Raw genomic sequence first — 23,718 nt, forward strand, 5'->3', positions numbered from 1 at the left:
CTTCTAATTGGTGATACCTTTCTAGCTAAAAAAACTGTAAAATAGGAATCCGTAAAGTAGGTTACTTTCCATGTCTTTATTGGTCTCAGCTAATCTCACTTACATTTCCTAATAAGCTTCTTACATTCTTGGTGTCTGTGTCTCCCTCTCTCTCTCTTTTAAAGCTATCAAAAAATCCAATATTGAATTTAAGATTCTAAATGTAGTATAACACTGTAGATAAACATAGGACCCTTAATCTTTTCATCTTAACAAAGTATAAATATTGTTGTGTCTTACTTCCTGGGTTTTTATGTACATTTTAACTGATCTACAATTCTGTAAATGTAAAGAATTGCTTGCAAGTCTGTATCTTAAATACTATAAAATTTTTTTCCTTGCTGTTACATCGTCTTCTTAACTATCATCTTTAGTGACTGTTAAATTTTTTACATAATGGATGGACCATAATAGATGAACATGCATCTAGATTTCTCTATCATAAGTTAAAATACATTGAAAATTGAAGTTTAATTTTGATGAAGAGTAAACTACACAATGACTCCAATTGGGTATTTCCTATTATGCTTTTTTGATTATAGAAGTCAATATTAAGAACTGAAAAATGCAAATTAGCATAGAAACCAATAACTAAAGGGGTTCAAAAACACATGAAGATGATGAACACCCACAAAATATTCTTTTGTTAAATAACAAAATTATCTTTATATTTTTTTTCATTAGTTGGTTGGTTAAATGGTCTTGTTTCTTAAAGGTGTCCAGTTGATTTATTCCCTATAAATCAAAATAATAACTATGTTTAACACAAGTGTAAAGGTGTTACATTCACTAGGGATATCAGTTTCTGCATCCTTAACATCTATGTAACATTTCACACATGAATCAGTGAGAAAGAATTTTGAGAGAAGTTTAGAAATGGGAGATCACTGTGAGATAGTAATAAGTTGAATTGATCCTGGATGTTTCTAATCTAACATAAATGCGATGAAAACCATGGGGTTTGGTAAGCAAGTGTGGGCTGCAGGGAACACAGAGGAGACGTGCTGGCTGCACCAGGGTCTGTCTTGGGGAGTAGTGGACATGAATCTAATTTGACATAGATGAAGGCACATAGCTTGTTGAGGGCAAGGATAATGAATTAGTTTTCTGTGTCTTCCTAGCATGTGACTCTTACTAAAGTGCTCAGTGAAGGGGTGTTGAATAAATTAAGAAATCTGTATGCATACACACACATACATACCCAGACAAACATAAAAATAAAACTTACAAAAGGGGAACCTTTAATACCAGCCTTGTATGTTAACAAAAAAGTTTATTTCTCTTATTTCATGCAGGTGGCAGGAGTAGTTCATAGAAAAGTTAGAATTAATGCAACTATTTATTGGGTACCTATGATGTGCCAGGTGCCTTTCCTGTATTTTCTCTTATCTTTACAACAGTCTATGAGGATTGTCTCTTCCCAGAGGAGAGACTGAGGCTCAGAGAGAATAGTTAACCTGGTCAAGATCATACAACTAATGTATCGACAGAATGCTGACTGCTCAATATCTGACCTCTAGAATCAACCCATTGCCACGGAAGAAAAGTCAAAGAAATTCAAGAAGAAGCAACAGGGGAAGCGCAGGACCCAGGGTGAAATCACAAAGGAGAGAGAGGATGAGTGTTTCAGCTGTGGGGATGCTGGCCAGCTCGTCTCTTGCAAGAAGCCAGGCTGCCCAAAAGTTTACCACGCTGACTGTCTCAATCTAACCAAGCGACCAGCAGGTTGGTGCTAAAATCCATTTAGGGTGCTCTTTGTTCTCTGCTGTAATTGTAACAGCCCCTTGGTCTTCCCAAGCATAGCGTTGAGGGGGTATGGTTCATGTTCTCATTCTGGAAATAAATGACAATAAAGGCTTGGAATCCTAGGTTACAGAGAAGCGAACAGAAGCTTACTCATCATATGTCAAGCACTTTATTTACAATTTATGTTATGTTATTTTATCCTCCCAGCAACCCATAAAGATGAGACCTTTTCACCTTCCCATGATGCAGATGAGGAAACTGAGAGTCCAGTTTGGTGAGATGAATTGTCACAATAGAGCATATAGATGGAGGAGCTGGACTGAAAGCCAGGTTTTCTGACCTCAAGGCCACTAAGCCATGTTTCCTTTCTAAAGAAAGAGAGGTTAAGACAGCATAGAGTTTGGGGTTATTCCAGTCAGTGAGTTGTGGACTAGACACCCTTTTAGCCCCCCTCACCTACACCCCTCTGAAGGAGAGTCAACTGTATCAGCTAACGCGTGAGAGAGCTGCTTAGGCAGACAGTGTCTGGGAATTGGTAGCTAGAGAAGCCACTAACTTTTGAGCAGTTACTTGGAGTTAGAAGAGTTTTGAGGCACTTGGATATGTGGTCTGTTTTTGATGACAGAGGTATGAAAGCAGTATGGAGCCACTCCCAGTGAGATTATACGTCACTAGTGGCCTGCTTCCGGGAATTGCAGAAAGAGAAGAATTTTAGGGTGAGAGTGAGAGGAGTTTGTCTCTGAACTAGCTTTCCTTCAGTGTACCGTTGCTAGGGTAATGAAATCATATAAATGGAGGTAGTGTGAGGGTAAGGCCACAACATGACCTGTCAGCGCCAGGAAATAGAAATGGAGAATCGTTTCAAAATCAGTAACTCAAGATTATAGCTGGCACAGGCCACACTAGAACTGATCTTGCCTATGAGCCAGGAGTCAGGGCTAGCATAGTTTATTTGAAAACTATGAGCCGAGGCAGAAACACTGTCCATGGCAGAGACTCTCAGGTGTCATGAAATGGGGGCAAATAGATGGTAAGTAAAGGTCTTTTCCACTGGTTCTGTGTGCACAGTATAGGTCAAGTTTGTGCTGGTTTCAAGGCTTAAAATTGAGCAAAGGAAAATCTGTTCCCATTTTTCACAGTTGTGTATCAGTTCCCTGTTCCTAAATATAACCAAATAAGCAGAAGTTTAAATAATTGAGATTATCCCCTTAGAGTTGAATATTTTAAAGGCTATATAAGACAAATGGAGTTTGCAAACCTGTGAAAGTAATATCTTCACATTCTATCTAAAGGGACATTTGGGTTTTTTTCCCCCTTGATAGAAATAGTCATAGTAATAAGAAATTACCTCTGCTTGTATATTTAGTTGATACTTACTTGCTATTTGGTACTTGGCTTTTATTTTTATGTGTTGTACAGGAGAATCTGAGATTCTGGGGCAAGGGGAGGTATTGGATGAGTGACCTGATCTGCAGAAGGTGGCAGTTTGAAATCACTCCTTTGACCCAGGCTCAGAGCCATGGCCTATTTCATGTACCTTGCTTATTTTCCTAAGGGTTTGTTTCACATCTGTGTTTTCAGGGAAATGGGAGTGTCCTTGGCATCAATGTGACATCTGTGGGAAGGAAGCAGCCTCCTTCTGTGAGATGTGTCCCAGTTCCTTTTGTAAGCAGCATCGGGAAGGGATGCTCTTCATCTCCAAGTTGGATGGGCGTTTGTCTTGTACTGAGCATGACCCCTGCGGGCCCAACCCTCTGGAACCTGGGGAGATCCGTGAGTATGTGCCTCCCCCAGTACCGCTGCCTCCAGGCCCAGGCACTCACCTGGCAGAGCATTCATCAGGAGTGGCTGCTCAGGGGCCCAAGATGTTGGATAAGCTGCCTGCTGACACCAACCAGACACTGTCACTGTCCAAAAAAGCTCTGGCAGGAACTTGTCAGAGGCCACCGCTGCCTGAAAGACCTCCTGACAGAACTGACTCCAGGCCCCAGCCTGTAGATAGGGTCAGGGACCTTGCTGGGTCGGGGACCAAACCCCAATCCTTGGTATCCAGCCAGAAGCCACTGGACAGGCCACCTGCAGTGGCAGGACCAAGACCCCAACTATCTGACAAACCCTCTCCAGTGACCGGCATAAGCTCCTCACCCTCAGTCAGGTCCCAACCACTGGAAAGACCTCTGGGGACAGCTGACCCAAGGCTGGATAAATCCATAGGTGCTGCCAGCCCAAGGCCCCAGTCACTGGAGAAAGCCCCAGTCCCTACTGGTCTAAGACTTCCACCTCCAGACAGACTGCTAGTCACCAGTGGTCCCAAACCCCAGACTTCAGACAGGCCCCCAGACAAATCCCATGCTTCTTTGTCCCAGAGACTCCCACCTCCTGACAAAGTACTATCAGCTGTGGTCCAGACCCTGGTAGCTAAAGAAAAAGCACTGAGGCCCGTGGACCAGAATACTCAGTCAAAAAATAGAGCTGCTTTGGTAATGGATCTCATGGACCTAACTCCTCACCAGAAAGAACGGGCTGCTTCACCTCATGAGGTCACATCACAGATTGATGACAAGATGCCGGTGTTGGAATCAAGCTCATGGACTGCCAGCAAAGGTCTAGGGCAGATGCCGAGGGCTGTAGAGAGAGGCAGTGTGGCAGATCCTATCCTGCAGCCACCAGGGAAAGCAGCAGTCCCTTTGGAGCACCCCTGGCAAGCGGTTAAATCACTCACCCAGGCCAGACTTCTCTCTCAGGCTCCTGCCAAGGCTTTTTTATATGAGCCAACAACTCCGGCCTCAGGAAGAGCATCTGCGGGGGTGGAGCAGACACCAGGGCCTCCCAGTCAAGCACCGGGCCTGGTGAAGCAGGTGAAGCAGATGGCTGGAGGCCAGCAACTACCTGGACTTGCTGCCAAGAATGGGCAATCCTTCAGGCCTCTTGGGAAGGCCCCATCCTCCCTCTGTACTGAAGAGAAGAAGTTGGCAACCGCAGAGCAGAGTCCCTGGGCCCTGGGAAAGGCCTCACCAGGGCCAGGGCTCTGGCCCATAGTGGCTGGACAGACAATATCACCGTCTTGCTGGTCCTCTGGGAGCACACAGACATTGGCACAGACTTGCTGGTCTCTTGGAAGAGGGCAAGACCCTAAACCAGAGCAAAATACACTTCCAGCTCTTAACCAGGCTCCTTCCAGTCACAAGTGTGCAGAGTCAGAACAGAAATAATACGAGTAAATGTCACATGACCAGACCAGCTGCCCCCAGGGTTCTTGGGGAAGGGAAATCATCTTTCTTTTCCCCTCTTAAAAAAACAGACCCCAACACTTTCCCACTGTTATTCTTTCCTTATATCCCAGCACTCAGAACTCTTGTGACATTAGCCAGTGGGGGCATGTGGTTGTGTAAACCATGTATGGAAATCCAAGTGGGCCCCAACCAAGGAGACAGACAGACTTGGGTCTTTTTCCTCCAACCTTTACACATGGTAACTTGAAATAAAAAGTCCACTCTGGAGTCAAGCATGGGATTCAATTCCACTGGTTAGGTTGGAAGCTAGAGGGGCTCTCGAAGCTATTTCTCTAGTTCTACGGAGCCCCATTGAGGGCCCTGATGAACACTTGGGAGGAACTGACATCTATTCATATCAGTGGTGATTTCTTGAGCATTCACATGTCCTAGGCCAGGTGCTAGTCACTGACAGGAGATACAGAGATAAAGAAGACCTGATCCCTGTGAGCCTAACATGCCTGCCTGGGTTCCCAGGCTGTTTTCACGAACCTTTGACCAGGAAATAACAGGAAGTTCTGAGGGGCCCTGGGGCTCCACAGACTCATTTTGTAATGTCCTCTGTGGCCCCAGAAGTGGTTGTGTTGAGTAAGTGTCTCCTGGTTGAGTGTGCACATTTATGCACACACCCTTATGTGGAGGTCTCCTCTATAGGTGAGAGGGGGTTGCATCAAGGCCGTGTGGAGCTGTTGGCTGGGCAGAATCTAAAGATCTGTCCTGGGCAGAGTAGCTGGTTGTGGGGGCTGAGCTCTACAAGGACGTAGCTTTCCCAGAGTATAAGAAGGCAATTGGCAAGCTTACCTTTCTCTTCTACTGATTTTCCTCCTTTTACATCAACCCACCCCATGCCTGCCCCCCAAACACTCAGGTGCTTTCAGATTTCAGAGTCGGGCAGTGGACATAGGGAATCTCTGGCAAGCTCTGGGCTAGATCTACTGCTGGCTCAGGGAGAGTGCCAGATCCTGATAGAAAATTACTTCTCTTTTGATCCTTTGCCCTCCTACCTGAATGGAGGGAGTCCTCTCCTTCACTGGTAGATTCTACCACCCTATCCCTGAGAATTGCTGTGTTCAATACTGAGAGCACCTGCCTGCTGACTTAGTTCAAAGGCAAGCCAGAACCCTTCCCCTATGACTGGCAAGATATGGTGTTTAGAGCAATGTCCAGTCTGAGAGATGATTCCTCATAACTGCTGATTATCTGTTACTGCTGCCCTGAGCTGGGGCCCAAGGGCTGGGAAATCTGTTGGTGCTACCCTGCCCTACTATTCACCCAGCTCACCAACTGCCAACAGGAAGTGCTGTTTGGCCAGTTCCTTCCCATTCACTCACCCCTCCTTTGTCCCTAGACCAAACGTTTACCTCTCTGCTTTGCCAACTTAGCCAGCAGCTTTAGCCAACAGGCCATCTCCTGGCCCAAATGTCTCCCGGCCATTCTGTCTCAGTTATGGCTTTTACACCCTCAACAGGATTCTGTATTTTGTCCCAATTTCCTCCTCCTAAGTTCCTATTGAGGTTACCCATATCATTTCTAAGGAGGGAACAATAGTTACAGAAGCATTTGCGCTTTATATAAAGATTAAAAGAAGAATTTGCATCTATTTCCCAAAGTCTGTCTCGGGATGAGACACTTGAACTCAGGCAGAGGTACGAGGCTGGGCAGGGCTGTCCCAAGTTTAGGGGCATACCTCTGCATCTCACTTAGACCTCGGAATATCCTCTGTAAATTCCACCTGCCTAGTTCTCCCCTTTTCATCCTCTCTTCCCACATCATGAGAGAGGAAATGCTCTTTATTCAAAAGGAAGAGAAAACAAAGCATCTTATTTTCTTTTAAAAAAAATTTTAAACCATGGAAAAGATATTTTTAAAGAAATCCACCCAGAACATTAAAGTTCACTATATTAAGTATTTATCATGTGTGAGAATAATAAGTATATAACTGCAGCTAGTAGGTCCCTTTCCCTAATCTCTTAGGCTGTATGAGTAGGGTTTGCTTGGTGCCAGTCCTGTGCCCTTTTCTCTCCTGTCATCAGTAGTTGTGATCAGAAAAAGATATTCGCACTGCACTGTCAGAATCTCCTTTCACTATGTTGTGTGTTAAATTACCGTAGCTCTTTGTTTCATGAAATAAACTGTGAATTTGGGGGGGGCGGGGTATGTGCAGGCTATGTAAAAAAATTTTAAGTGGAGAAGTTTGATCCTTAAATAGCTTCTCTGAAGTAGGCTTTGGTAGGTAATTGACTTGACAGCCGCTCTAGGACAAGGAGTTAAGGGAAAGGTGGGCCATGATTGGCCACTTTGTGATTTTGTTTTGGTTCTTTCCATTCTCCACCACTTACTGGAAACTTCCTTCCAGACTTGCCTGGGAAAACAACTTTTGAGTTGTGCTTGGTTTGGGGTGGGGGATGGTGGCAGTTCTTTATCTAAATGGATGGACAGCCAGGCTTTTGTGAGGGTTACTGAAAGACTCTTAGGTGGAATGGAAACTAGAAATTGAGCTATCAGGCCCACTGATAGCAGCATCTGATACCAGATTGTTAACATCATGAAAGCAGTCACCATACAATTAGAAGCAGAGTCAGAAGGACTGGTCTGTTGGGAAATTGAGACCCTTGCATGAAGGACAGTGGTGAGGGAGTGACCTTGCCAGCCCTTGGGGACTCTCCTGGAGTCTTGTACTGAGACCTTTGTTCCAGAGGGCGTGAATTGGCAGTTAAAAGGAAAGCTTTTCTCTTAGAAACTCCTGATCTTTGTGCAGGATGGTATTTTGGTATTTGGCCAAGGGCCTGGAAATCAGGATCTCAAGAGCGTCTGCCTCTAAGCCAGTCCTCAGGAAATGTTTCAGAGGGGGAAGCCATGGCCGGCTTCCATAGGTAACTAAAGAACCAATATGTCTCCTAGCCCTGTTAAGTCAGAAAAACTGTTGAAATTTGAATTCAAAGCCTCATTTGCTTCTCCTGGAGCAAACCCATTGTAATAGCAAAATAGCTGTCATTGCTACAGAAGCATCCCAGGTTTTTAAATGTCTGCTTCCCCCTGAAGTTACTGAGTTTGAGGTGATTTACATCACTGTGTTGATCCTCTAATGAAAAACTACCAAATCTGCATCTTTAGCATTGATGGAAATAATTGTTTTATCTTCACATTCTCTACCCCACACTACAGTCAGGGCACGAAGTGCATCAGCGATCCTTTTCCAGGCTCAGCAGCATCTACTTACTGGAGCTGGACTCCCAGGTCACATCATGAGAACAGAATGGCAGGAAGGAAGTCTGGTCCTGGCAGCTTCCCCTGTGGAGAGGAATCAGGAAAGCACTAAATGTGGATGGATTTTGCCCTCAGCTCCTATAAAGTGGGTTTTCTCCTAAGGCTTTTTGGGGGATATTGTCATCCTCTTGGGGTTTGTCAACCAGGAGGTCAGAGTGACCCAGTGTCCTAACCTGAGATCATGACAAGAAAGGAGCTGCCACAGCCCCTTTTCCTGCTGAATAATGCTTGGGCTGCTTCATGAGCTAGACATTCCAGATCACTTAGAGCTAGGTAGCTGCTGCATGAGACTTTCATTGGCTACAGCCAGTGAGCTCTCAGCCGAGCTTCCTAGGGCCAGTGCAGCAGGGCCAGAGGTTGCTGTAGTACAATTGAAATAAGAATAGATAATTGCTTTGAACACACACAAAAAAATGTAATGATGGTGCTAATTTTCTGGTATAAATAAGCACTGCCAAGGGGTGAGGGACTGGTGACTTGAGAAACCCGGGTTCCTGTTTGGGAGGAAGAAATTTCATGTGGAATGGTTTCTTTGAGGCTCTATTAGAGAAGAAGGCAGAGCCTCAGTGAATCCTGCACCCAACCCTGGAATGGTTCAGCACAGTCCTAAATGGAAGAGATGCTGTATCCAGACGAGGGTGGTCATTGAGTTTCTCAGGGCTGGTGTCACCTTGTCACCTGGTGTAGTCTCCGTCCACACTGCCTAGGACAGGTTGGTAGAGAGCTCCTACTGTGGGGTTCTCCTTCGGTTACCTTCTGCCCCTCTCTACCTCTTCCACTCTCATGGGAGCACCTCTATTGCTTATGAAGACTAAGGGTAATATTTCTTAAGGAGGTGGAAAGAGTTTATTTTAATTAGAAATCCACCGCCTGAGAAGAAATGTTTCCTACCAGCATAAGCAAAATCATGTTAAACTCTTACATGGTCCCTTCTCTGGAGCTGCTTTCCCATGGCTTTCAAAACTTCAGGCTATTGAGGGGCTTCAGGTGTAACACGCTGGAAGTCCAGTAAAGCTTTGTGGACAGGAGATGAGCCCAGGGAGTAGGAGCAGAAGTGAATGGTCCTGGTGCTTTAAACTTCCAGGGGAGGGGCAGAGAACAGGCGGTCTCCAGGTCCAAGGTGGGTGCTGCCTGTGTGTGCATGTAGAGGAGTGTGTTGAAGATGGATGAGTGCAGCACACAGGAGCTCATGGAAGAGCAGCTAAGTCTTGGCAAAGAAACAAGCTGACAATAGAGATCTCTATATTTTTAAGAAAGGGTTGTGGGGGGAGGTTGTCGGCTGAGGTCCATCACTGGTCTTTTGCCCCCTCCCTCCATAGATGGTCAGCTGTAAGTGAAACTCTTTAGTGAAAAAGAGGGGAGCCCTGTAGGAGTCCCCATAAACATGTACTGTAATTCTTTGTATATAGAAAAATTACTGTAAAGTAAAGTTTAACTTTACTCTTATGGCCCTTGCCCTGTGTTTTGTTTGTTGTCCGTGGGGAGGTGTAGCTTTAACAGGAGGGAGGATGTGTTTGGGTGAGAGCAGAACCAGCCCCTGAGATAGTTCCCAGGTCCGGGACTTGGTGGAGGTGAGCCTCTCCTCTAAGCATCTCCCAGGAGTTGTGTGGGTTTTCTCCCTGCAGCCACCATCTGCCAGAATGTTTTTCACTTCCTTTGGGAATGGCTGGTGTCTGTTTTAGCCCCTATACAGGAAGCTTCCATTACCCATAAAGGAAGGGTATTTTGAGGAATTGGTTTTAAAAAGGGAAGTGGAACCATAGTACTTTCTGAGTGTGAGTCTGGCCATTCTGGCCAGGTTTTTAGTTCTTCAGAGATAGGTGCTAGGCACTGTAGAAGACCTGGCCCAGGCCTCCCATACTAGAAAGAACTGCCATATGCTTTTTAGTTGAAGAGGAAGCATCAGCCCTGTGTACAGTAATGCCTGATACTTCTAAGGCCCAAAAATATACTTTGAGGGAATCTTCGGAGTCTGTCTCTCCTTCTGACCTAGTCCTGAACTTCCTACCCCTTCAGCACAAAGCCCTGGGGCGGGGGGTAGCGTGAGAAGACAAGCATTCAGTCCTAGAGTTACTTTTTGCTCTGGATCTTCAGCATCCTGAACTGGGTGATGGTCACCTCATTTTACAGATGAGAAACTCAGGCCGAGTTCAGGTCCTTTTTCTGTTGATAGCTGAACTGGATCCCAGTCTGGATCTAAAAGACCTTTCTGTCTTGCAGAATGTAGGATTCTTCTTCCATTAAACCACATTGTAAGCTACTGCTGAGAAGCTTAGGATCTGAGCCACAGACATGACTCATGGACCTAGACATGACAGTAGTGGTAGAACCAGCCAGTCTGAGGTAGGAGTACTTGACCCTTTGATCTCTGGACACCATTTAAACCTTGCTCTTCTCGACACCAAGATGGAATCGTGAGCTTTGCTTTGCGTTGCCCCAACCACAACCTCTCACCTATCTTTGTCTCCCCTAAAGAACAGGAAAAAGCCCTTTTGTTTCTCTATTATCTCAGCTGCATCCCTGGGGTGAAGTACTTGGTTTCCAAAAGAGAGCTGGTAGGAGCCTTAATATAGGAAGTTAGGACAGCCAGGTGGTCCCAGAAAGAACTAGGTGTCTTGGCACAGCAGGGAGAGGGGCTGAGTGTGATTCACAGTGCATTGATTTTATTTACAAATCAGAAGCCACTTAAATAATCTGAAGACACAAGTGCTGTCCAGGGCAGGAGCCTGGGTCCAAATAAGCCTTTACCCTCCTCGTGCCCATCAGTCAGACCAATGCTGCCTCCATTCCATGGGCCAGCACAGGCAGGTGCCACCCCTGCTGCCATGGGGACTGGGGGTAGCTCAGACAGTTGACCACTCAACCCCAGATGAGAGCTAGGTCTAGCTCTTCTGGGGCAATCCCTTTAATATCCCCTTCAGCCCCCCAGGCCAGGTGAGCTGAGCGGTGGTGACTCAGTGATGACAACAGCTGTAGAAGTAGGGGTTTGCCTTCTGGCCCAGGTCCACGCCCTTGTCCTCTGTCAAAGAGAGGTGGCAACTTAGCACCATTCTGTTTGGGGATCAGGTAACTTGTGAAGGGGCAAGATGCAGCGGGCCTAGAGGAAGTCTCCAGAGAGGCTGGGGAAGCACACACCTGTCATCACCTGGAAGGCAGCCACACTGACGTAATCCTCTGCCACTTTCTGGAAGAGCTCGTCTGGCAGGAAAAAGGACAAGTCAGTGAGGGCTCAAAGCCAGTAACCCTGGAATCACCCAATAACCCAGCCCTCTAGGCTCTTCTCTGCCGCCTCTGGTGCCCCTGCCTGTTCTGCTGTGAGGCCCAGGACAGCACTCACCCACACTCTGGCCTGTCTTGCTGGATGTTTCAAAGAGCTGAGCTTTGATATCTGTAAGGAGAAATGACTAAAGCCTCCTACCTGAGAATCAGGTGGACAAAAAGGGGAAGGCTAGCAATTCAGGGAATCTTAATGGACCCCACACATTCAGGGAGGCCAGAAGACTTTCCCAAGGGATCTTGCCATGGCAGCTAAGGCAGTCCCTATTTTATGATCCACCCAAGCAGCCACTTCCCCCACCCCCAGAGAGCTGAGGAATAGCTACTGTCTGCATAGTCCTGGACGTCGTGGAAGTCCACACGTCGACGCCGCCTGTCCTCCTCCAGCAGATCACTCTTGGTGCCGCACAGGTAGATCTGACAGCCCTGGAGCAGAAGGCAAGGTCAGGGTCACTCCCATGGACCACCAGCCTCTGGTCCTCTGGTGAGGTCTGGCACTTACCTCCTCTAGGTTGCGCAGTTCCTTCACCCAGAACTTTGCCCGCTCAAAGCTGCTGCTGTCCGTCAGGTCTTGATGTGGGACGCACAGGAGAAACACCAAGGGTCAGGGGCTGTTCTCTAAGGCCGGCCTGACACCCAACCCTTCTTGTTTGAGGAACAGGCCAGAGCCTCTCTTACCGTAGCAGACGATGGCAGCCTTGGCACCCCGGTAGTAGATTCGGCTCATCGCCTCGTAGCGCTCAGAGCCTGCTGTGTCCTGAAGGGCAGGGAGCGGCTTAGCCCTGGCCTGAGTTACTGAGCAGTATACTCCCCAAGACTGCAAACTACTATCACGTCCTTCAGACCCCTATTTTTAAACTGGGGTTTAGAGAACGGCCTCTATGAGACAAGTCAGTCAGTAATAGGAGAACCTAAGCCTCCTCAGGATTGGGTGATCTCAGGACTACTTGCCCAGGGGACTTACCCAAATACCTAAAGTCACCGTCCGGTCTCCAACGGACATCACCTTGGCCACGAAGGCGGCCCCGATGGTCTGCAATCAGGGGGAAGCGATCAGGGCCGCGGGTGCCGGTCAGCTCCCTCCCACTCGTGCCCGGCCCCGCGGAGCGCACTCACGTTCTGATAGGGCCCCACCAGGAAGCGGTCGTGCACGTATCGTTCCACCAGGCTCGTCTTGCCCACGTACTCCTTGCCCAGCATCACCACCTTGACGTCCACGCGCTGCCCGCTCATGCTCCCGGGGCCGCCTCACCCGCGTCAGGGTCCTGAGCGGGGGCGGAGGCAAACCCGGATCTCCGCTCAGGCAGGCAGCGCCCAAACCTCGGTCCCCGACCCCAGGCACCAACCTACGACTGGAGACACTGCGTCGGCTCGGCCTCCGGCAGTGCCCCCGTCTGCCCCGTTCTCTGGCCCCAGGCGCGGATCCTCCTTCGAAGTCCCCCCAGGACTCGGGGCGGCCTGAGAGCGCGCGCGGCAGCGCCCTTAACGGCGCCGCACGCCGCACGCCACCGCCCAGCTCGTTTGCTGGGCTTAGGCGTCGTTCCCGCACGGATTCCCCACGGAACCTGGGGCCCTTTCAACCTGGGTCAGACCCGCAGCTCCGCGACTCCCGCGGGGGAGGGGGAGGGGTGAGGAGGGAGGGGCGGGGCCGCGGGATCACGTGTGCGGGCGCCGGAAGTGGTGGGTACTGCGCGGATGCGCCGGAAGTTGCGCGCGGCCGGACAACTCCTCATGGCGGCGACGGCTTCTTGGGCGCGGTGCGGTGGTGACTGAGCTGCGAGCCTGGAGGGCGTGCGCCGAGCCGCGGCCCGGCCTCCGCGTGCCCACCCCGGGCTTTGCACCCCTGATGCTGCTTGGACGCTGAGCCCGCCCCGGCCGGGACGATGGTGAAGTATTTCCTGGGCCAGAGCGTGCTCCGGAGTTCCTGGGACCAAGTGTTCGCTGCCTTCTGGCAGCGGTACCCGAATCCCTATAGGTACGTGGCCCTGGAAAGAGCAGTCCTCCCCTCTCGCTGTTTGGAGATCGAAGTGTGGGGCCGGGAAGGACTCGACATCGAGTCGGAGGTAGGGGATCGGCGGAACCGTGGCCATCTGTAGGTTAAGAAAACCCTATCCGGGAAGCGGCCAGGCCTGCAAGGTAGTGGAAAGAGGCTGGGCCTGGGCGGTGGTTTACTTGAGGCTGTAGTCCAAGGTTCTCTCATTTCGGGGTGGTGAGACAGGAAGAGGCGGGGGAACTTGAGTTGGGAGGGATCTTGAGGTTGGAAATCCGGGCGTTGGCCAACTCCAGTGCCTGTGGCATTCTCCACGGGTGTAATAAATCATGAGGTCCAGCTGGACCGGTCAGCGAGGGGGGCGGGAGTTGGAATTTGCCTGCGGATAGGCTCAACGAACTCTAGATCAGGTCCGAGGCACGCCACTTATCACTGCAGGTGATCGTGCCAAGTTTGGGGAAGGCATGGCCATTCTGGGCCAGGAGGCTCCAAATGGGAAACCCAACAGGCGGCATGCTCCCTAGAGTTACCTTTACTCTGATACTTGCAGCAAACATGTCTTGACGGAAGACATAGTGCACCGGGAGGTGACCCCTGACCAGAAGCTCCTGTCCCGTCGTCTCCTGACCAAGACTAACAGGATGCCCCGCTGGGCCGAGCGACTGTTTCCTGCCAATGTTGCTCACTCGGTGTACATCCTGGAGGATTCTATTGTGGACCCGCAGAACCAGACCATGACCACCTTCACCTGGAACATCAACCATGCCCGGCTGATGGTGAGATTACCCTCCCCTTGTTCCCCCAGAAGTAGAAAACTCCAGGTACCTGTGGCTAGGGAGCCATGAAGGAACTTCTATGGTCTGGGGCAGATCTGTTACTAGGGAGTGATAGCTCTAGAGTGTAACTCAGATGATCTTTTCAGCTGGTTAGTATCTCTGGACCAGTCTTTTAACTCATTGATACTGAGGGTACCTGTTCTACAGAGTTGTTCCAAGTACTAAATACAGAGTACCCTCACTGTGCCTGGCAGATGTATAGTTTGGGCTCACAGGAGTGATGCTGAGGAAGGGAGGTGGTAATTTTCAAACATGAGTCCATCAAGCCATAAGGAATTCCTTTGTGCCTCAGAGGGGAGAGGTTCTGGGCCTCTTGCCCCATAATTAGAGGAGTTCTGTCTTATGATGTTTATTAAGACATTTATCTGTCTTATGTAATGGATTTTTGTCTGAGATTTTGGTGGAAGAGGTTCATACACGTTTTGATTTTTTGCACATAAAAAAGCTTGAAAACTTTAAAGAAAGCTAGTGCAGTATTTTCTCGCTTGTGAATATTCTAAAAGCTTTCAGAGAACTCTTCATTCTCTTTCTCAGCTAATCTTCACAGTGACCCTGGAAAGGTGGGTATTACTCTCTATTATGCAAAGAGGGAAGTGAGGTTCAGAGAGGGGAAGTGTCCTGCAAGGTCACAGAGTGAGCAGGCACCTTGATATTCTCCCCCAGAGTTTTCTGAAGGCTTCACAGCAGACTATCCTGAGGGCATAACCTGTTTTTATAAATTACAAAGATAGTGATCCAGCTGTCAAGACATGTGTTTTAAATGTTTCTTTTGGAAATACTGGTCCACTTCTCTGATAATGAGCTGTGACGATTGCCAGATTTCCATTTTGGAAATGGGAGCTCAAGAGCTGTAGTGGTGGAAGGCAGGCTAAAAGCACTGCATGGAAACCTAGCAAACAAAATCCAGGACCAGGTTAGAGCTGGAAGGCACCCTACTGATCTCGAGTCTGTATGCCTTTTAGTTTGAAGAGTTAGAGGAGAGGTGTTAGCAAAATGGCCTTTTTTATGTTCTTGCTCTTCCTAAAATGCAGATTTGGCATACAGTAAGTGAAAGAAGTACGTTTTCATTTTATTGCCTTACCTTGTGAAAGAGAGGCAGGGGATCACATTGATGTGCAAGTTTGGTAAAGTGAAAGACACCCCTACAGTTGTGGTTGGCCTGATTCCCCGCACAGGTGGTGGAGGAACGATGTGTTTACTGTGTGAACTCTGATAACAGCGGCTGGACCGAAATCCGCCGGGAAGCCTGGGTCTCCTCTAGTTTATTTGGTGTCTCCAGAGCTGTCCAGGTGAGCAGCTTTGTGGGGGTGCTGGGTCTTTGGGGGCCCAGGCATTTGGCACAAAGGCTTGGCTAGGGATCAGTGGGAAGCTCCAAAGCTTTACCCCTTTCTTCTTTTGCCAGGAATTTGGCCTTGCCCGGTTCAAAAGCAATGTGACCAAGACTATGAAGGGCTTTGAATACATCTTGGCCAAGCTGCAAGGTGAGGGCTCTGGGCACAAAGAGAAGCTGGAGTCAAGTCCTAGCTGCCCTGATTTGTGTGGAGTCTGTGGCTATCACCACCCCACTCTAAGCCTGGGACTCCTGATCTCTCCCCTGGGGCAAATACCACCTTTCCAATGGGGCCTGGCCCAAAGAGGGTGAGTGTCATGGAGGGGTGATGAAATAGGTCTCTTGGCATCCTCTGAAGCCAGCCCCTGCCCTTTGCTGCAGGTGAGGCCCCTTCCAAAACCCTTGTTGAGACAGCCAAGGAGGCCAAGGAGAAGGCAAAGGAGACGGCACTGGCAGCTACAGAGAAGGCCAAGGACCTTGCCAGCAAGGCGGCCACCAAGCAGCAGCAGCAGCAGCAGCAGTTTGTGTAGCTAGCCCAGGCCCTGGTGCGGTAGGACACCTGACCACCTGGCTCAAATCCCTCTACCCTTTCCCCCTTGTACTTTATTATTAAAAGTCAACTTCCAGCCCTTTCTACTGTCTGGGTGGTGGGTTGGGGGTGGGTGTCCCGTTTGCCATTTACAGTGCACCAGGCATGTTACCATGTCTGAGCTGGGCCTGCTTACTCCCGCATCGGGCAGCTGAGGACAGGCACAGAGAGGCGCGGTGAAGTGCCCAGGGTCACAGGCATTGTGCAGATGCAGTGGTAATAAATGCTAGACTGTAAGCTCCATGAGGGCAGGGACCTTTATTGCACTCTCTGATGTGTCCCAAGTATCTGGAACAATGCCTAGCACATAACAGGCACTCAATAAATACTTGTTGAATTCAGTCAGCCCTAGCTCTGGAGTCAGAAAGCTTTAGTTTGAATCTTGACTCTGTGCTCTCCTGGCTTTGGACCTCAGGCAAGTCATCTCACTCAGCCTCGTCCCGCCCATGAACTGGGGACAGACAGCCCCCAACTGTGAAAATTAAAGGGACACGGCTGGTATGGTCAACAGTGTCAGTAATGGCTACTGATCTCATTTCCTCTTTTCCAGTTTGTCTGCGGCTGGGAGTTCCCCATTTTCATCGGGCAAGACCATGTACAGGAAGTTAGTAAAGAGGCTTTTAATGAAAATACTGTACAGTATCTGGGACAAAGGCCAGAGAGCCTTGTCTAGGAAGGAATGTGAGGGCCCAAGAGGCTTCCTGCCCCCTTGGGGACAGCAGAGCCAAGTGCTACAAAAAAAAGGCCTGGAAGAGTGGCCCAGGCCTAAGCTGCCTGCCCCATGGGGCTCAGGGGAAACCCAGGCACCCCTCCCCCAGGAGGGACAGCGGCGGCAAGGTTGGGGGCAGGCACCTATTCCCACACAAGGGTCCTTTTAGTCCATTGCAACAGGAGGTGACTCCGAGCAGCCCCTGAGGCTTTGGGGAGGACTCCTGCCGGCAGAGCGGAGAGTGGTCTGAGGGTAGAGGCCCACTTTGGGGCGGTGAAGGTCATAGCCAGGTGGTTCTGCTGTGTGAGTAGCTGTGCTCCTGGCCTGCGCCGAAGCCCCGCAGCAGCTCAGCCTCGCCCCCGAACACCAGGCTCTCCACGTCCACCTCTGCCTCCTCTACACAGGGAAGGGTCCAGTCAGCAGACCCGGCCCACTCAGTCTACACAACCCCTCAGCTTCGGAGCACTCACCTTGGTCTGAGTCCGAACGCTCCGACGAGAGGCCTGAAGAGTCCAGGCTGTCTGCCCGCGGCCGCTCCCTCTCACCTGGCCCTGCCAGCCCCCGGAGCTGCTCCAGCTGCTGCTGCAGGCTCTGCTGCTTACTGCGCAGCTTCTCCTTGAGCCGCCGCGCCTGCTGCTCCTGCTCCTCAAGCTTCTGCAGGTCCCAAGGGAGCAAGGGGCTGTGGGGTCAGCTGCCTGGGGGCCCGGGGTTCATCCCACCACACCTCAACAGTGACTGTCTGCTCCCGACCAGGGGCGTCTAAATTTGGGCCCCAGAGAGCTCCCGCATCTTCTGGGAAGCCAGCCCTCCTGCCCTCTGGGCCCATGTAAATGGCCTGTGAACGCTCTCGTGTTGAGGAGTTGGGGAGGGCGGGCACCACGATCTCAGGCCTTCAGAGCCTGGTCCAGCGATGTGAACGGAGTCTTGTAGTGGCGAGCAGCAGGTTTTGGGGAGGACTGCCACACACCTGCAAGTGGGCACCACGACTCAAGGTGGCCACCTCCAGGTAATAGCCAGTTACAGCCACATGCAAATGGACTTGGTGCTGCCAGACATCCTGATTTCTTTAAGAGAAGCTGGAAAGTCAGACTTTTTCATGTCAAATGTCCTTTTAAGTGCTGCCAACTAATATAAATTTTTAGAAAACTATAGACCAAACCGAGGCTACCAGTTTGTGACTCCTAGTCAAGACTCTCCCAGGAACCCTGCGCCTTCAGCATTAATCCTCCTCAAGCTCTGCCAGCCTGGGTTCCAGGGACTTGGAGGGCCAAGGGTCTTCCCACCAGAGCCTTTGGTGGGCAGAAGTCTGCATTAGTCAACAAGAAGGGGAGTACTGGATGAGGGGACATTTGTACTGGGTGCAGAAGGATAAGTAAGAGCTGCCTAGGCAAAATGGGGCAGGAAGAAGCATCATAGCAGAGGGAAACTGAGAAGAGCATGGAGACTTAAGCTTTTCTGGTGGGGCACAGGGATATGGGAGACCAAAAGCTGACCAGTAGCAAGGCCTGAGTTGTGAAGGGCCTGCAGTTTTGCAGAAACTGGGACTGTCCTGTCAAGAGCCACGGAAGGTTTCCAGCAGTAGACCTAAGGAGATCTATGTGCTACAAAGAACATTCTAGGGCAAGATGGAAGACGATGGAAGATGGCCTGGAGAAGGCAAAACAGGTAGGGCCAGGACAGGGGATATAGGACTTCAAGGAAGGAGCAATCCCTAGCTCCTGCCCATGGGCCAGCCAGCCAGCACCCAAGGGGCACACATTATCTCTCTAAGAACCACACCAGGCAAGCTCCATGTGAGAAATGGGCCTGCTACCTGACCAGGGTGTCCTTCAACAGAGTCCAGGGATGCAGGCACTATGGGGTGGTGCTGACGTTCCCTACACCGTGATTTACTTGCTGCATAAGCACATGGATCTCTCTACCACAACCCCTGGTGCCTACAACAGGTCCTGGTAGAACAGGTGCTCAATAAACACTTGAAGGAAACTGCAAATCAGGGAACTTGGGCCTGGGTTATGATTCTGCCTCTCATTAGCTGTGCTGCTTGGTCCTTAGCCTCCTGTGCCCCCATTTTATTCCTAGGCCAAAAGGCCCAAAAGGACAAGAAAAGGCCTCTTGTTTCCAAGGCCACTTTTAGTCCATTCCCTAAGCTCCCATTGGGGGTGGGAGTAGGGGTGCTGCCTGGGGCATACCCCACTCCTGTCCACCAGGGGGTGCTGAGCTTAGCCCAGGCAGCGGAAGGGCCCTGGGAAGATAGGTGACTGACTTCCTCTGACCTTCCCCTCTCCTGGCCTCTGGAACTACTCTCCAAAATGGTATTAGAGTAGAGGGCTCAGAACCGGAGGCCTTGAAGGTTGGGAGAGTGGGAGAGTGAAAACCAGCCCTCTGCAGTTCTAGGGACCCTGACACATGACACATCAAAATATTGTCAACAGACATGTCTCTCCTTGCAGAGGAGGGTAAAGTCCAGAGAGGCTAAGTGACTTGCCAGTTAGGATTGAAGTGATATAATAGCTGTAATAGCTGTGAACATTTACTGAGCAAACTCAAGCCTCATAACAATCCTTACTTTCTGCTTTTCTTCCTACTTCACACATATGGAAGCTAAAAGCATAGAGAACTGTCCCATGTCACACTGTTGACCTATGACCTCAGGCCTCTCTCCCCAGTTCCACTCAGCCCCTCCCTACTATACCTCTCAGGAGTTCTGGCAGGTTGGCCCCAGGGTGCAGGGGTAGCTCCATACCTGGATATGCATCCTGGCCCAGCGCAGAAGGCTCAGTGTGGTGTACCGGGCACAGTCAGCCCCGAGGGGCATCTGCTGTTTTAGCTCTTCCAGGCACCTCTTCAACTGGGCCCTCCTGCAGGGGAAGGGGTCTGGAGGGCAGTGCCAGCCCAGCCTTGCTGGCCACAGGGGCAGTAGGGGAGGGGAGGCCAGAGGGAGGTGGTTCCTGGGGCCTGGTGATGTCAGGCAAAGCTAGGACTCACCTGCGCTTCTCCAGCTCGTTGTGCACAGACCTGTCAATGCCAGGGAGGATGGGGTGAGGGGGTGTCAGCTACTACCACACCCTCAGCCCCAGGGGCTTAAAATCCACTATAGTTGTCTGCTCCAAACTAGCCCAATGTGGGGATTTTGTGCCGGCCTTGGGCACTGGAATCCCCAGGAGAGAAAGAGACAAATGGGGCCAAAAGCTGGGAGGCCTGCCCAGGTGGTTGTGGGGTCCGAAAGAGGCCACCTACCAGCAGTCAGGAAGGGCTTCCTGGGCAGAGATGACAGTTGAGCTGGGCCAGAAACAAGCTATCCAAAGTGGGTAGTGGAAGGAGAGGCATTAAAATTGGAGGGAATAGCATGTGCAAAGGGCTGACACGAGAGAAGAGGAGGAAGCCTGTGGGAGAAATCGAGTGGAGTGAGATGTGGAGTGTGCTAGTGTGAGTGGAAGAAGGACCCTGAAGTATCCTATTTATAGCTCCTGACACAACAGGGGTGCTCAAGAAATAGTCCCTGAACGAATAGAGGGGAGTGAGGAGATGGCAGGAGAGGTCTGAACTGCCTCCAGGGTAAGGATCTGGCCCAGAGATGCAAGCAACAAGGAGGAAGTGGGCAAAGGTGAGGCCCGATGAAGGGACCCATCCCCCCTCCTCTCCCCACCGTCCCCAGCACTCCTCACCGCCCACTGTCCAGCGTGCCAGAAGCTTGGGGGGATCGCTTCCTCCTCTTGTTGACTGGGCCCGGACTGCGGTGCGGGCACAGGGACGCGTAGCCATGCTCAGCTTCTGCCAGAGACAGCCCCCGCCCGCTTCAGGCTGGGGCTGGTCCCTGAAGGCGCCCCTGGCAAGGCACGGTCAGGGAAGGGTTTTTGGCGCCAGGGCCATTTTCCCAACCCCACCACCCCGCCAAACTGAGAAAGGGTGCCTCAGGGTTACTGCCTAAGGCCATGCATGCGTCCTTCCAGTGGGGAGCCAAGTCTAGTCTAGGCCTGTGTCAGCGAGGTTGCTGCCTGGAGTCTGACCAATATTTCTTCCTCACCTCTCTCGCGGCGCTCTAGGAACTCGGCCGCCTGCAGCAGGACCTGGATATTGCTGGCCACAGGTTCCATGTCGGAGACAGCTGGTGGCGAGCGGGCCTAAAGTGCTGGCCCTAAGAGCGGCTGCACCACTTTTGTTACAATGTAACTGACACGGTGCAACAAACACAGGGGCCCCGGCACCGCCTCCGAGACACCCCGCCCCCGGACAGCCCAGTTCTTGGCCCCGCCCCTCTGGAAAGGGACCAGGGAACCGCAGCCCACCTCCACGAGCCAGCCCGGCCCCTCAGACTCCCAGGGCTGCCACGGGCGCTTCCTCCAGGCCCAGTTTTTGAGTGAGTCCCCAGGCTGAATGGGGCCGCATCTTGCCCATTTCGTTCAGCGACCCCACGCCGACTACTTGGAGTATCAGGGCCTCAGTTTCCAGCCCGGAGTTGATAGCGAAGACTCTGCCCCTAATGGTAATCCGGGCACCCGTGGTCTCTGGGAGGCCCCAGCTCGACTGCTGCACGTGGGCGCCACGGAGGCGGGGCCAGCGGGCACCTTTGCCCATTTGCCCATTGCCTACTGCGGCTTGCTGTCGTCACCTTCAGGGCGGGGCCGGGGAGCTTGTGAGGCACTATTGGCTGCGTTCGGCCCCACCCTCCCCCTCCGCTGCCCTACAAGTTCGGGCGGGAAAAGGAGCAGGTTTCAAATTTGAAAACCCGGGCGATTGGGCGGGGTTGGGCGGGAACGGAACTGCAGTGCGCAGGCGCCAGGGGAGGGGGCACGGATCCAGCTCCCAAGGCTCGGGGGTCTGTGCCCTAGCCTGCCTGCCATCTGCCCCTGTAGACCCCTGCTAGGCCTCAGCTTCCTATTGTGGTGAAGGAGAATGGTCTCCTGGCTCCTCCTCCCCCTCATCTGCAGGGAAACTATTGTTGCTAGGAAAATGTCAGCAGGGGGGTACCAACTTCACAAACCAGGCCATACTCTGGAAGCAGGCGACCTAGTTTGTAGGGGAGCCCTGGGTTCTGGAGCCGACAAGGTTGGGTTCCTCTCCTGTCCCTGCTGCTTCTCAGCCGTGTGACTGGGAAGTGATCTCGCTCCTGTAAGTTCAGGAAGCCCTGTGACGACAGCGCTGTCGCAGGACAAGAGCCCTTGCCCATCTGTGCCCAGTACGCTGCAGCTGACTTCTGAGGCCAGGGCAACCAGACGCAGGTTTCTTCCTCCCACAGAGCCCCTGGCTGCCTGAGTTCAGGGCCACTTCTTTAACATGACGTTTTAGCTTTCTAAAGGAGTATATGCAGTGACTTCTAAGGGCAGCACCAGTAGGTGTGCCAAACCTGCGGGAACAGTGACAGTCCTAACCGTGGAGACCGGAAGATGAAAGCAGCTGTTACAGGGTGGAGAATTAAGCCAGGCTGGGGCTGAGTGTGAAATGGAGAGGGAAGAGGAGAGGGAGGATTCTTTTATTAAGAGACAGTCCTGGGGGGCGCCTGGGTGGTTCAGTTGGTTAAGCCTCGGACTTCGGCTCAGGTCATGATCTCGCGGATCCTGAGTTGATCATGAGTTTGAGCAGCGCGTTGGGCTCTGTGCTGACAGCTCGGGGCCTGGAGCTCGTTTCAGATTCTGTCTCTCTCTCTCTCTACCCCTCCCCTGCTTGCACTCTGTATCTCTCTCAAAAATAAACAAACATTAAAAAAAAAAAAGAGTCCTGGGAAACCCATGATACAAAGCAGTTAGTCCTTGAGGGGAAAAACCTTCGGGTTTCTCTAGGAGTCACTCCTAGAGGAACCACTAACATGCTAGGGCCAAACTACTGTTGGAACTGCCCACCCATTCACCCATCCATTCACTCACAAGGTATTACCAGAGCAGTTACTGGACCCCAGACTCTGTGCTGGTTACTGGAGAATACAAAATGGGCAAAACCAGACAGAGTTCCTGCCTTTGCAGAGCTCACAGGCAAGAGGGATAGGAATCGACATAGTAATCACACAAAAGAGTTACAACTTGGACAGGTCCTCATAGGAAAAGACACAGTGTAAAGGCAAGTTCTTAGAAGCATGTGTGTGTCCTAATCCAGGTGGTCAGAGGTTTTTCTGGGCAAGTGGTGACTAGGTGTAATCTCTGTATAGGAGGTATGTAGAATTCCACAGAGGAGCAACAGGTGCAAAGGCCTGACGCTGAAGACTGCATGCAGACCAAAAGAAGGCCGATGTGGCTAGCATACAGAAAATGAGCATGGTGCAGGCTGACTCCAGAGGCTGGCAAGGCCCACAGTAGGCTGACTGGTTCTCTAAACCCTCACCCACAGTCAATTATGTCTGAAGAAAGGATGCCACACAAGGCTTGTGAATGAATTTCCAATTTCATTTCACTAACATCAGTACCCATACAGTGCAGGCACAAACCTACTGCCCAGACCTCTAGGACCCAGGAGGTCCAGCTTGGAGTGGAGGGAAAGATGGCAGGGAGGGATTCTGAAGAAGGAGAGTTCCCAGAAGAAGGTAGCAAGGCACACTTGAAAAACTAGAGACACTCCAACTAGAAGTTGTGGGAAGTGACAGAGCAGCTGCAAGGGCACTACAGTGATCACACTGAAGATGAAACTTCATCCTGAAAGTCACGGGTGGGATTCAAGCTAGAAACAGCACGGA

General features: G+C 50.9%; 4 protein-coding genes across 15 annotated transcripts in view; 2 read left to right on the plus strand and 2 right to left on the minus strand.

The window, feature by feature from the left end:
• NSD1 (nuclear receptor binding SET domain protein 1) overlaps positions 1–9,770 on the plus strand; it is a 146,595-nt gene extending 136,825 nt beyond the window's left edge. For all 10 annotated transcript variants that reach the window (XM_019450430.2, XM_019450436.2, XM_053907120.1 and 7 more), the window contains 2 exons: positions 1,560–1,764; positions 3,367–9,770. In XM_019450430.2, coding sequence (XP_019305975.2) covers positions 1,560–1,764; positions 3,367–4,997 — 1,836 coding nt within the window. In that variant the 3' untranslated portion in view covers positions 4,998–9,770. The remainder of the gene's footprint in view (positions 1–1,559; positions 1,765–3,366) is intronic.
• On the minus strand, positions 1,293–13,264 carry RAB24 (RAB24, member RAS oncogene family). Of its 3 annotated transcripts, none has more exons than XM_053907122.1 (9): positions 12,717–13,264; positions 12,565–12,633; positions 12,279–12,357; positions 12,103–12,170; positions 11,927–12,026; positions 11,662–11,712; positions 11,460–11,522; positions 8,278–8,348; positions 1,293–1,872 (listed from the first exon to the last, which is right to left on the minus strand). In XM_053907122.1, exons 1-8 carry the CDS (start codon positions 12,831–12,833, stop codon positions 8,296–8,298), a joined length of 600 nt encoding a protein of 199 aa, XP_053763097.1. In that variant the 5' UTR covers positions 12,834–13,264; the 3' UTR covers positions 1,293–1,872; positions 8,278–8,295. The 3 variants fall into 3 exon arrangements, with proteins under 3 accessions (XP_053763097.1, XP_019305986.1, XP_019305985.1); XM_019450440.2 differs by lacking the exons at positions 1,293–1,872; positions 8,278–8,348 and adding an exon at positions 10,966–11,343 and having other exon boundaries at positions 12,717–12,865; positions 12,947–13,264; XM_019450441.2 differs by lacking the exon at positions 1,293–1,872 and having other exon boundaries at positions 8,167–8,348.
• Positions 13,265–13,326: 62 nt separating this feature from the next.
• On the plus strand, positions 13,327–16,696 carry PRELID1 (PRELI domain containing 1). The gene is made up of 5 exons (XM_019440105.2): positions 13,327–13,575; positions 14,141–14,366; positions 15,602–15,715; positions 15,829–15,907; positions 16,138–16,696. Exons 1-5 carry the CDS (start codon positions 13,484–13,486, stop codon positions 16,284–16,286), a joined length of 660 nt encoding a protein of 219 aa, XP_019295650.1. The 5' UTR covers positions 13,327–13,483; the 3' UTR covers positions 16,287–16,696.
• A 254-nt stretch (positions 16,697–16,950) lies between these two features.
• On the minus strand, positions 16,951–21,307 carry MXD3 (MAX dimerization protein 3). Its single transcript, XM_019450448.2, has 6 exons — positions 21,082–21,307; positions 20,723–20,828; positions 20,043–20,072; positions 19,801–19,915; positions 17,525–17,708; positions 16,951–17,450 (listed from the first exon to the last, which is right to left on the minus strand). The coding sequence occupies exons 1-6, from the start codon at positions 21,149–21,151 to the stop codon at positions 17,335–17,337; spliced, it is 621 nt and encodes a 206-aa protein (XP_019305993.2). The 5' UTR covers positions 21,152–21,307; the 3' UTR covers positions 16,951–17,334.
• Positions 21,308–23,718: the final 2,411 nt, after the last annotated feature.

The sequence above is a fragment of the Panthera pardus genome, unplaced genomic scaffold (assembly GCF_024362965.1).
Source record: "Panthera pardus isolate Hobbes unplaced genomic scaffold, ASM2436296v1 HiC_scaffold_2, whole genome shotgun sequence".
In the NCBI taxonomy this organism is placed as follows: Eukaryota; Metazoa; Chordata; class Mammalia; order Carnivora; family Felidae; genus Panthera; species Panthera pardus.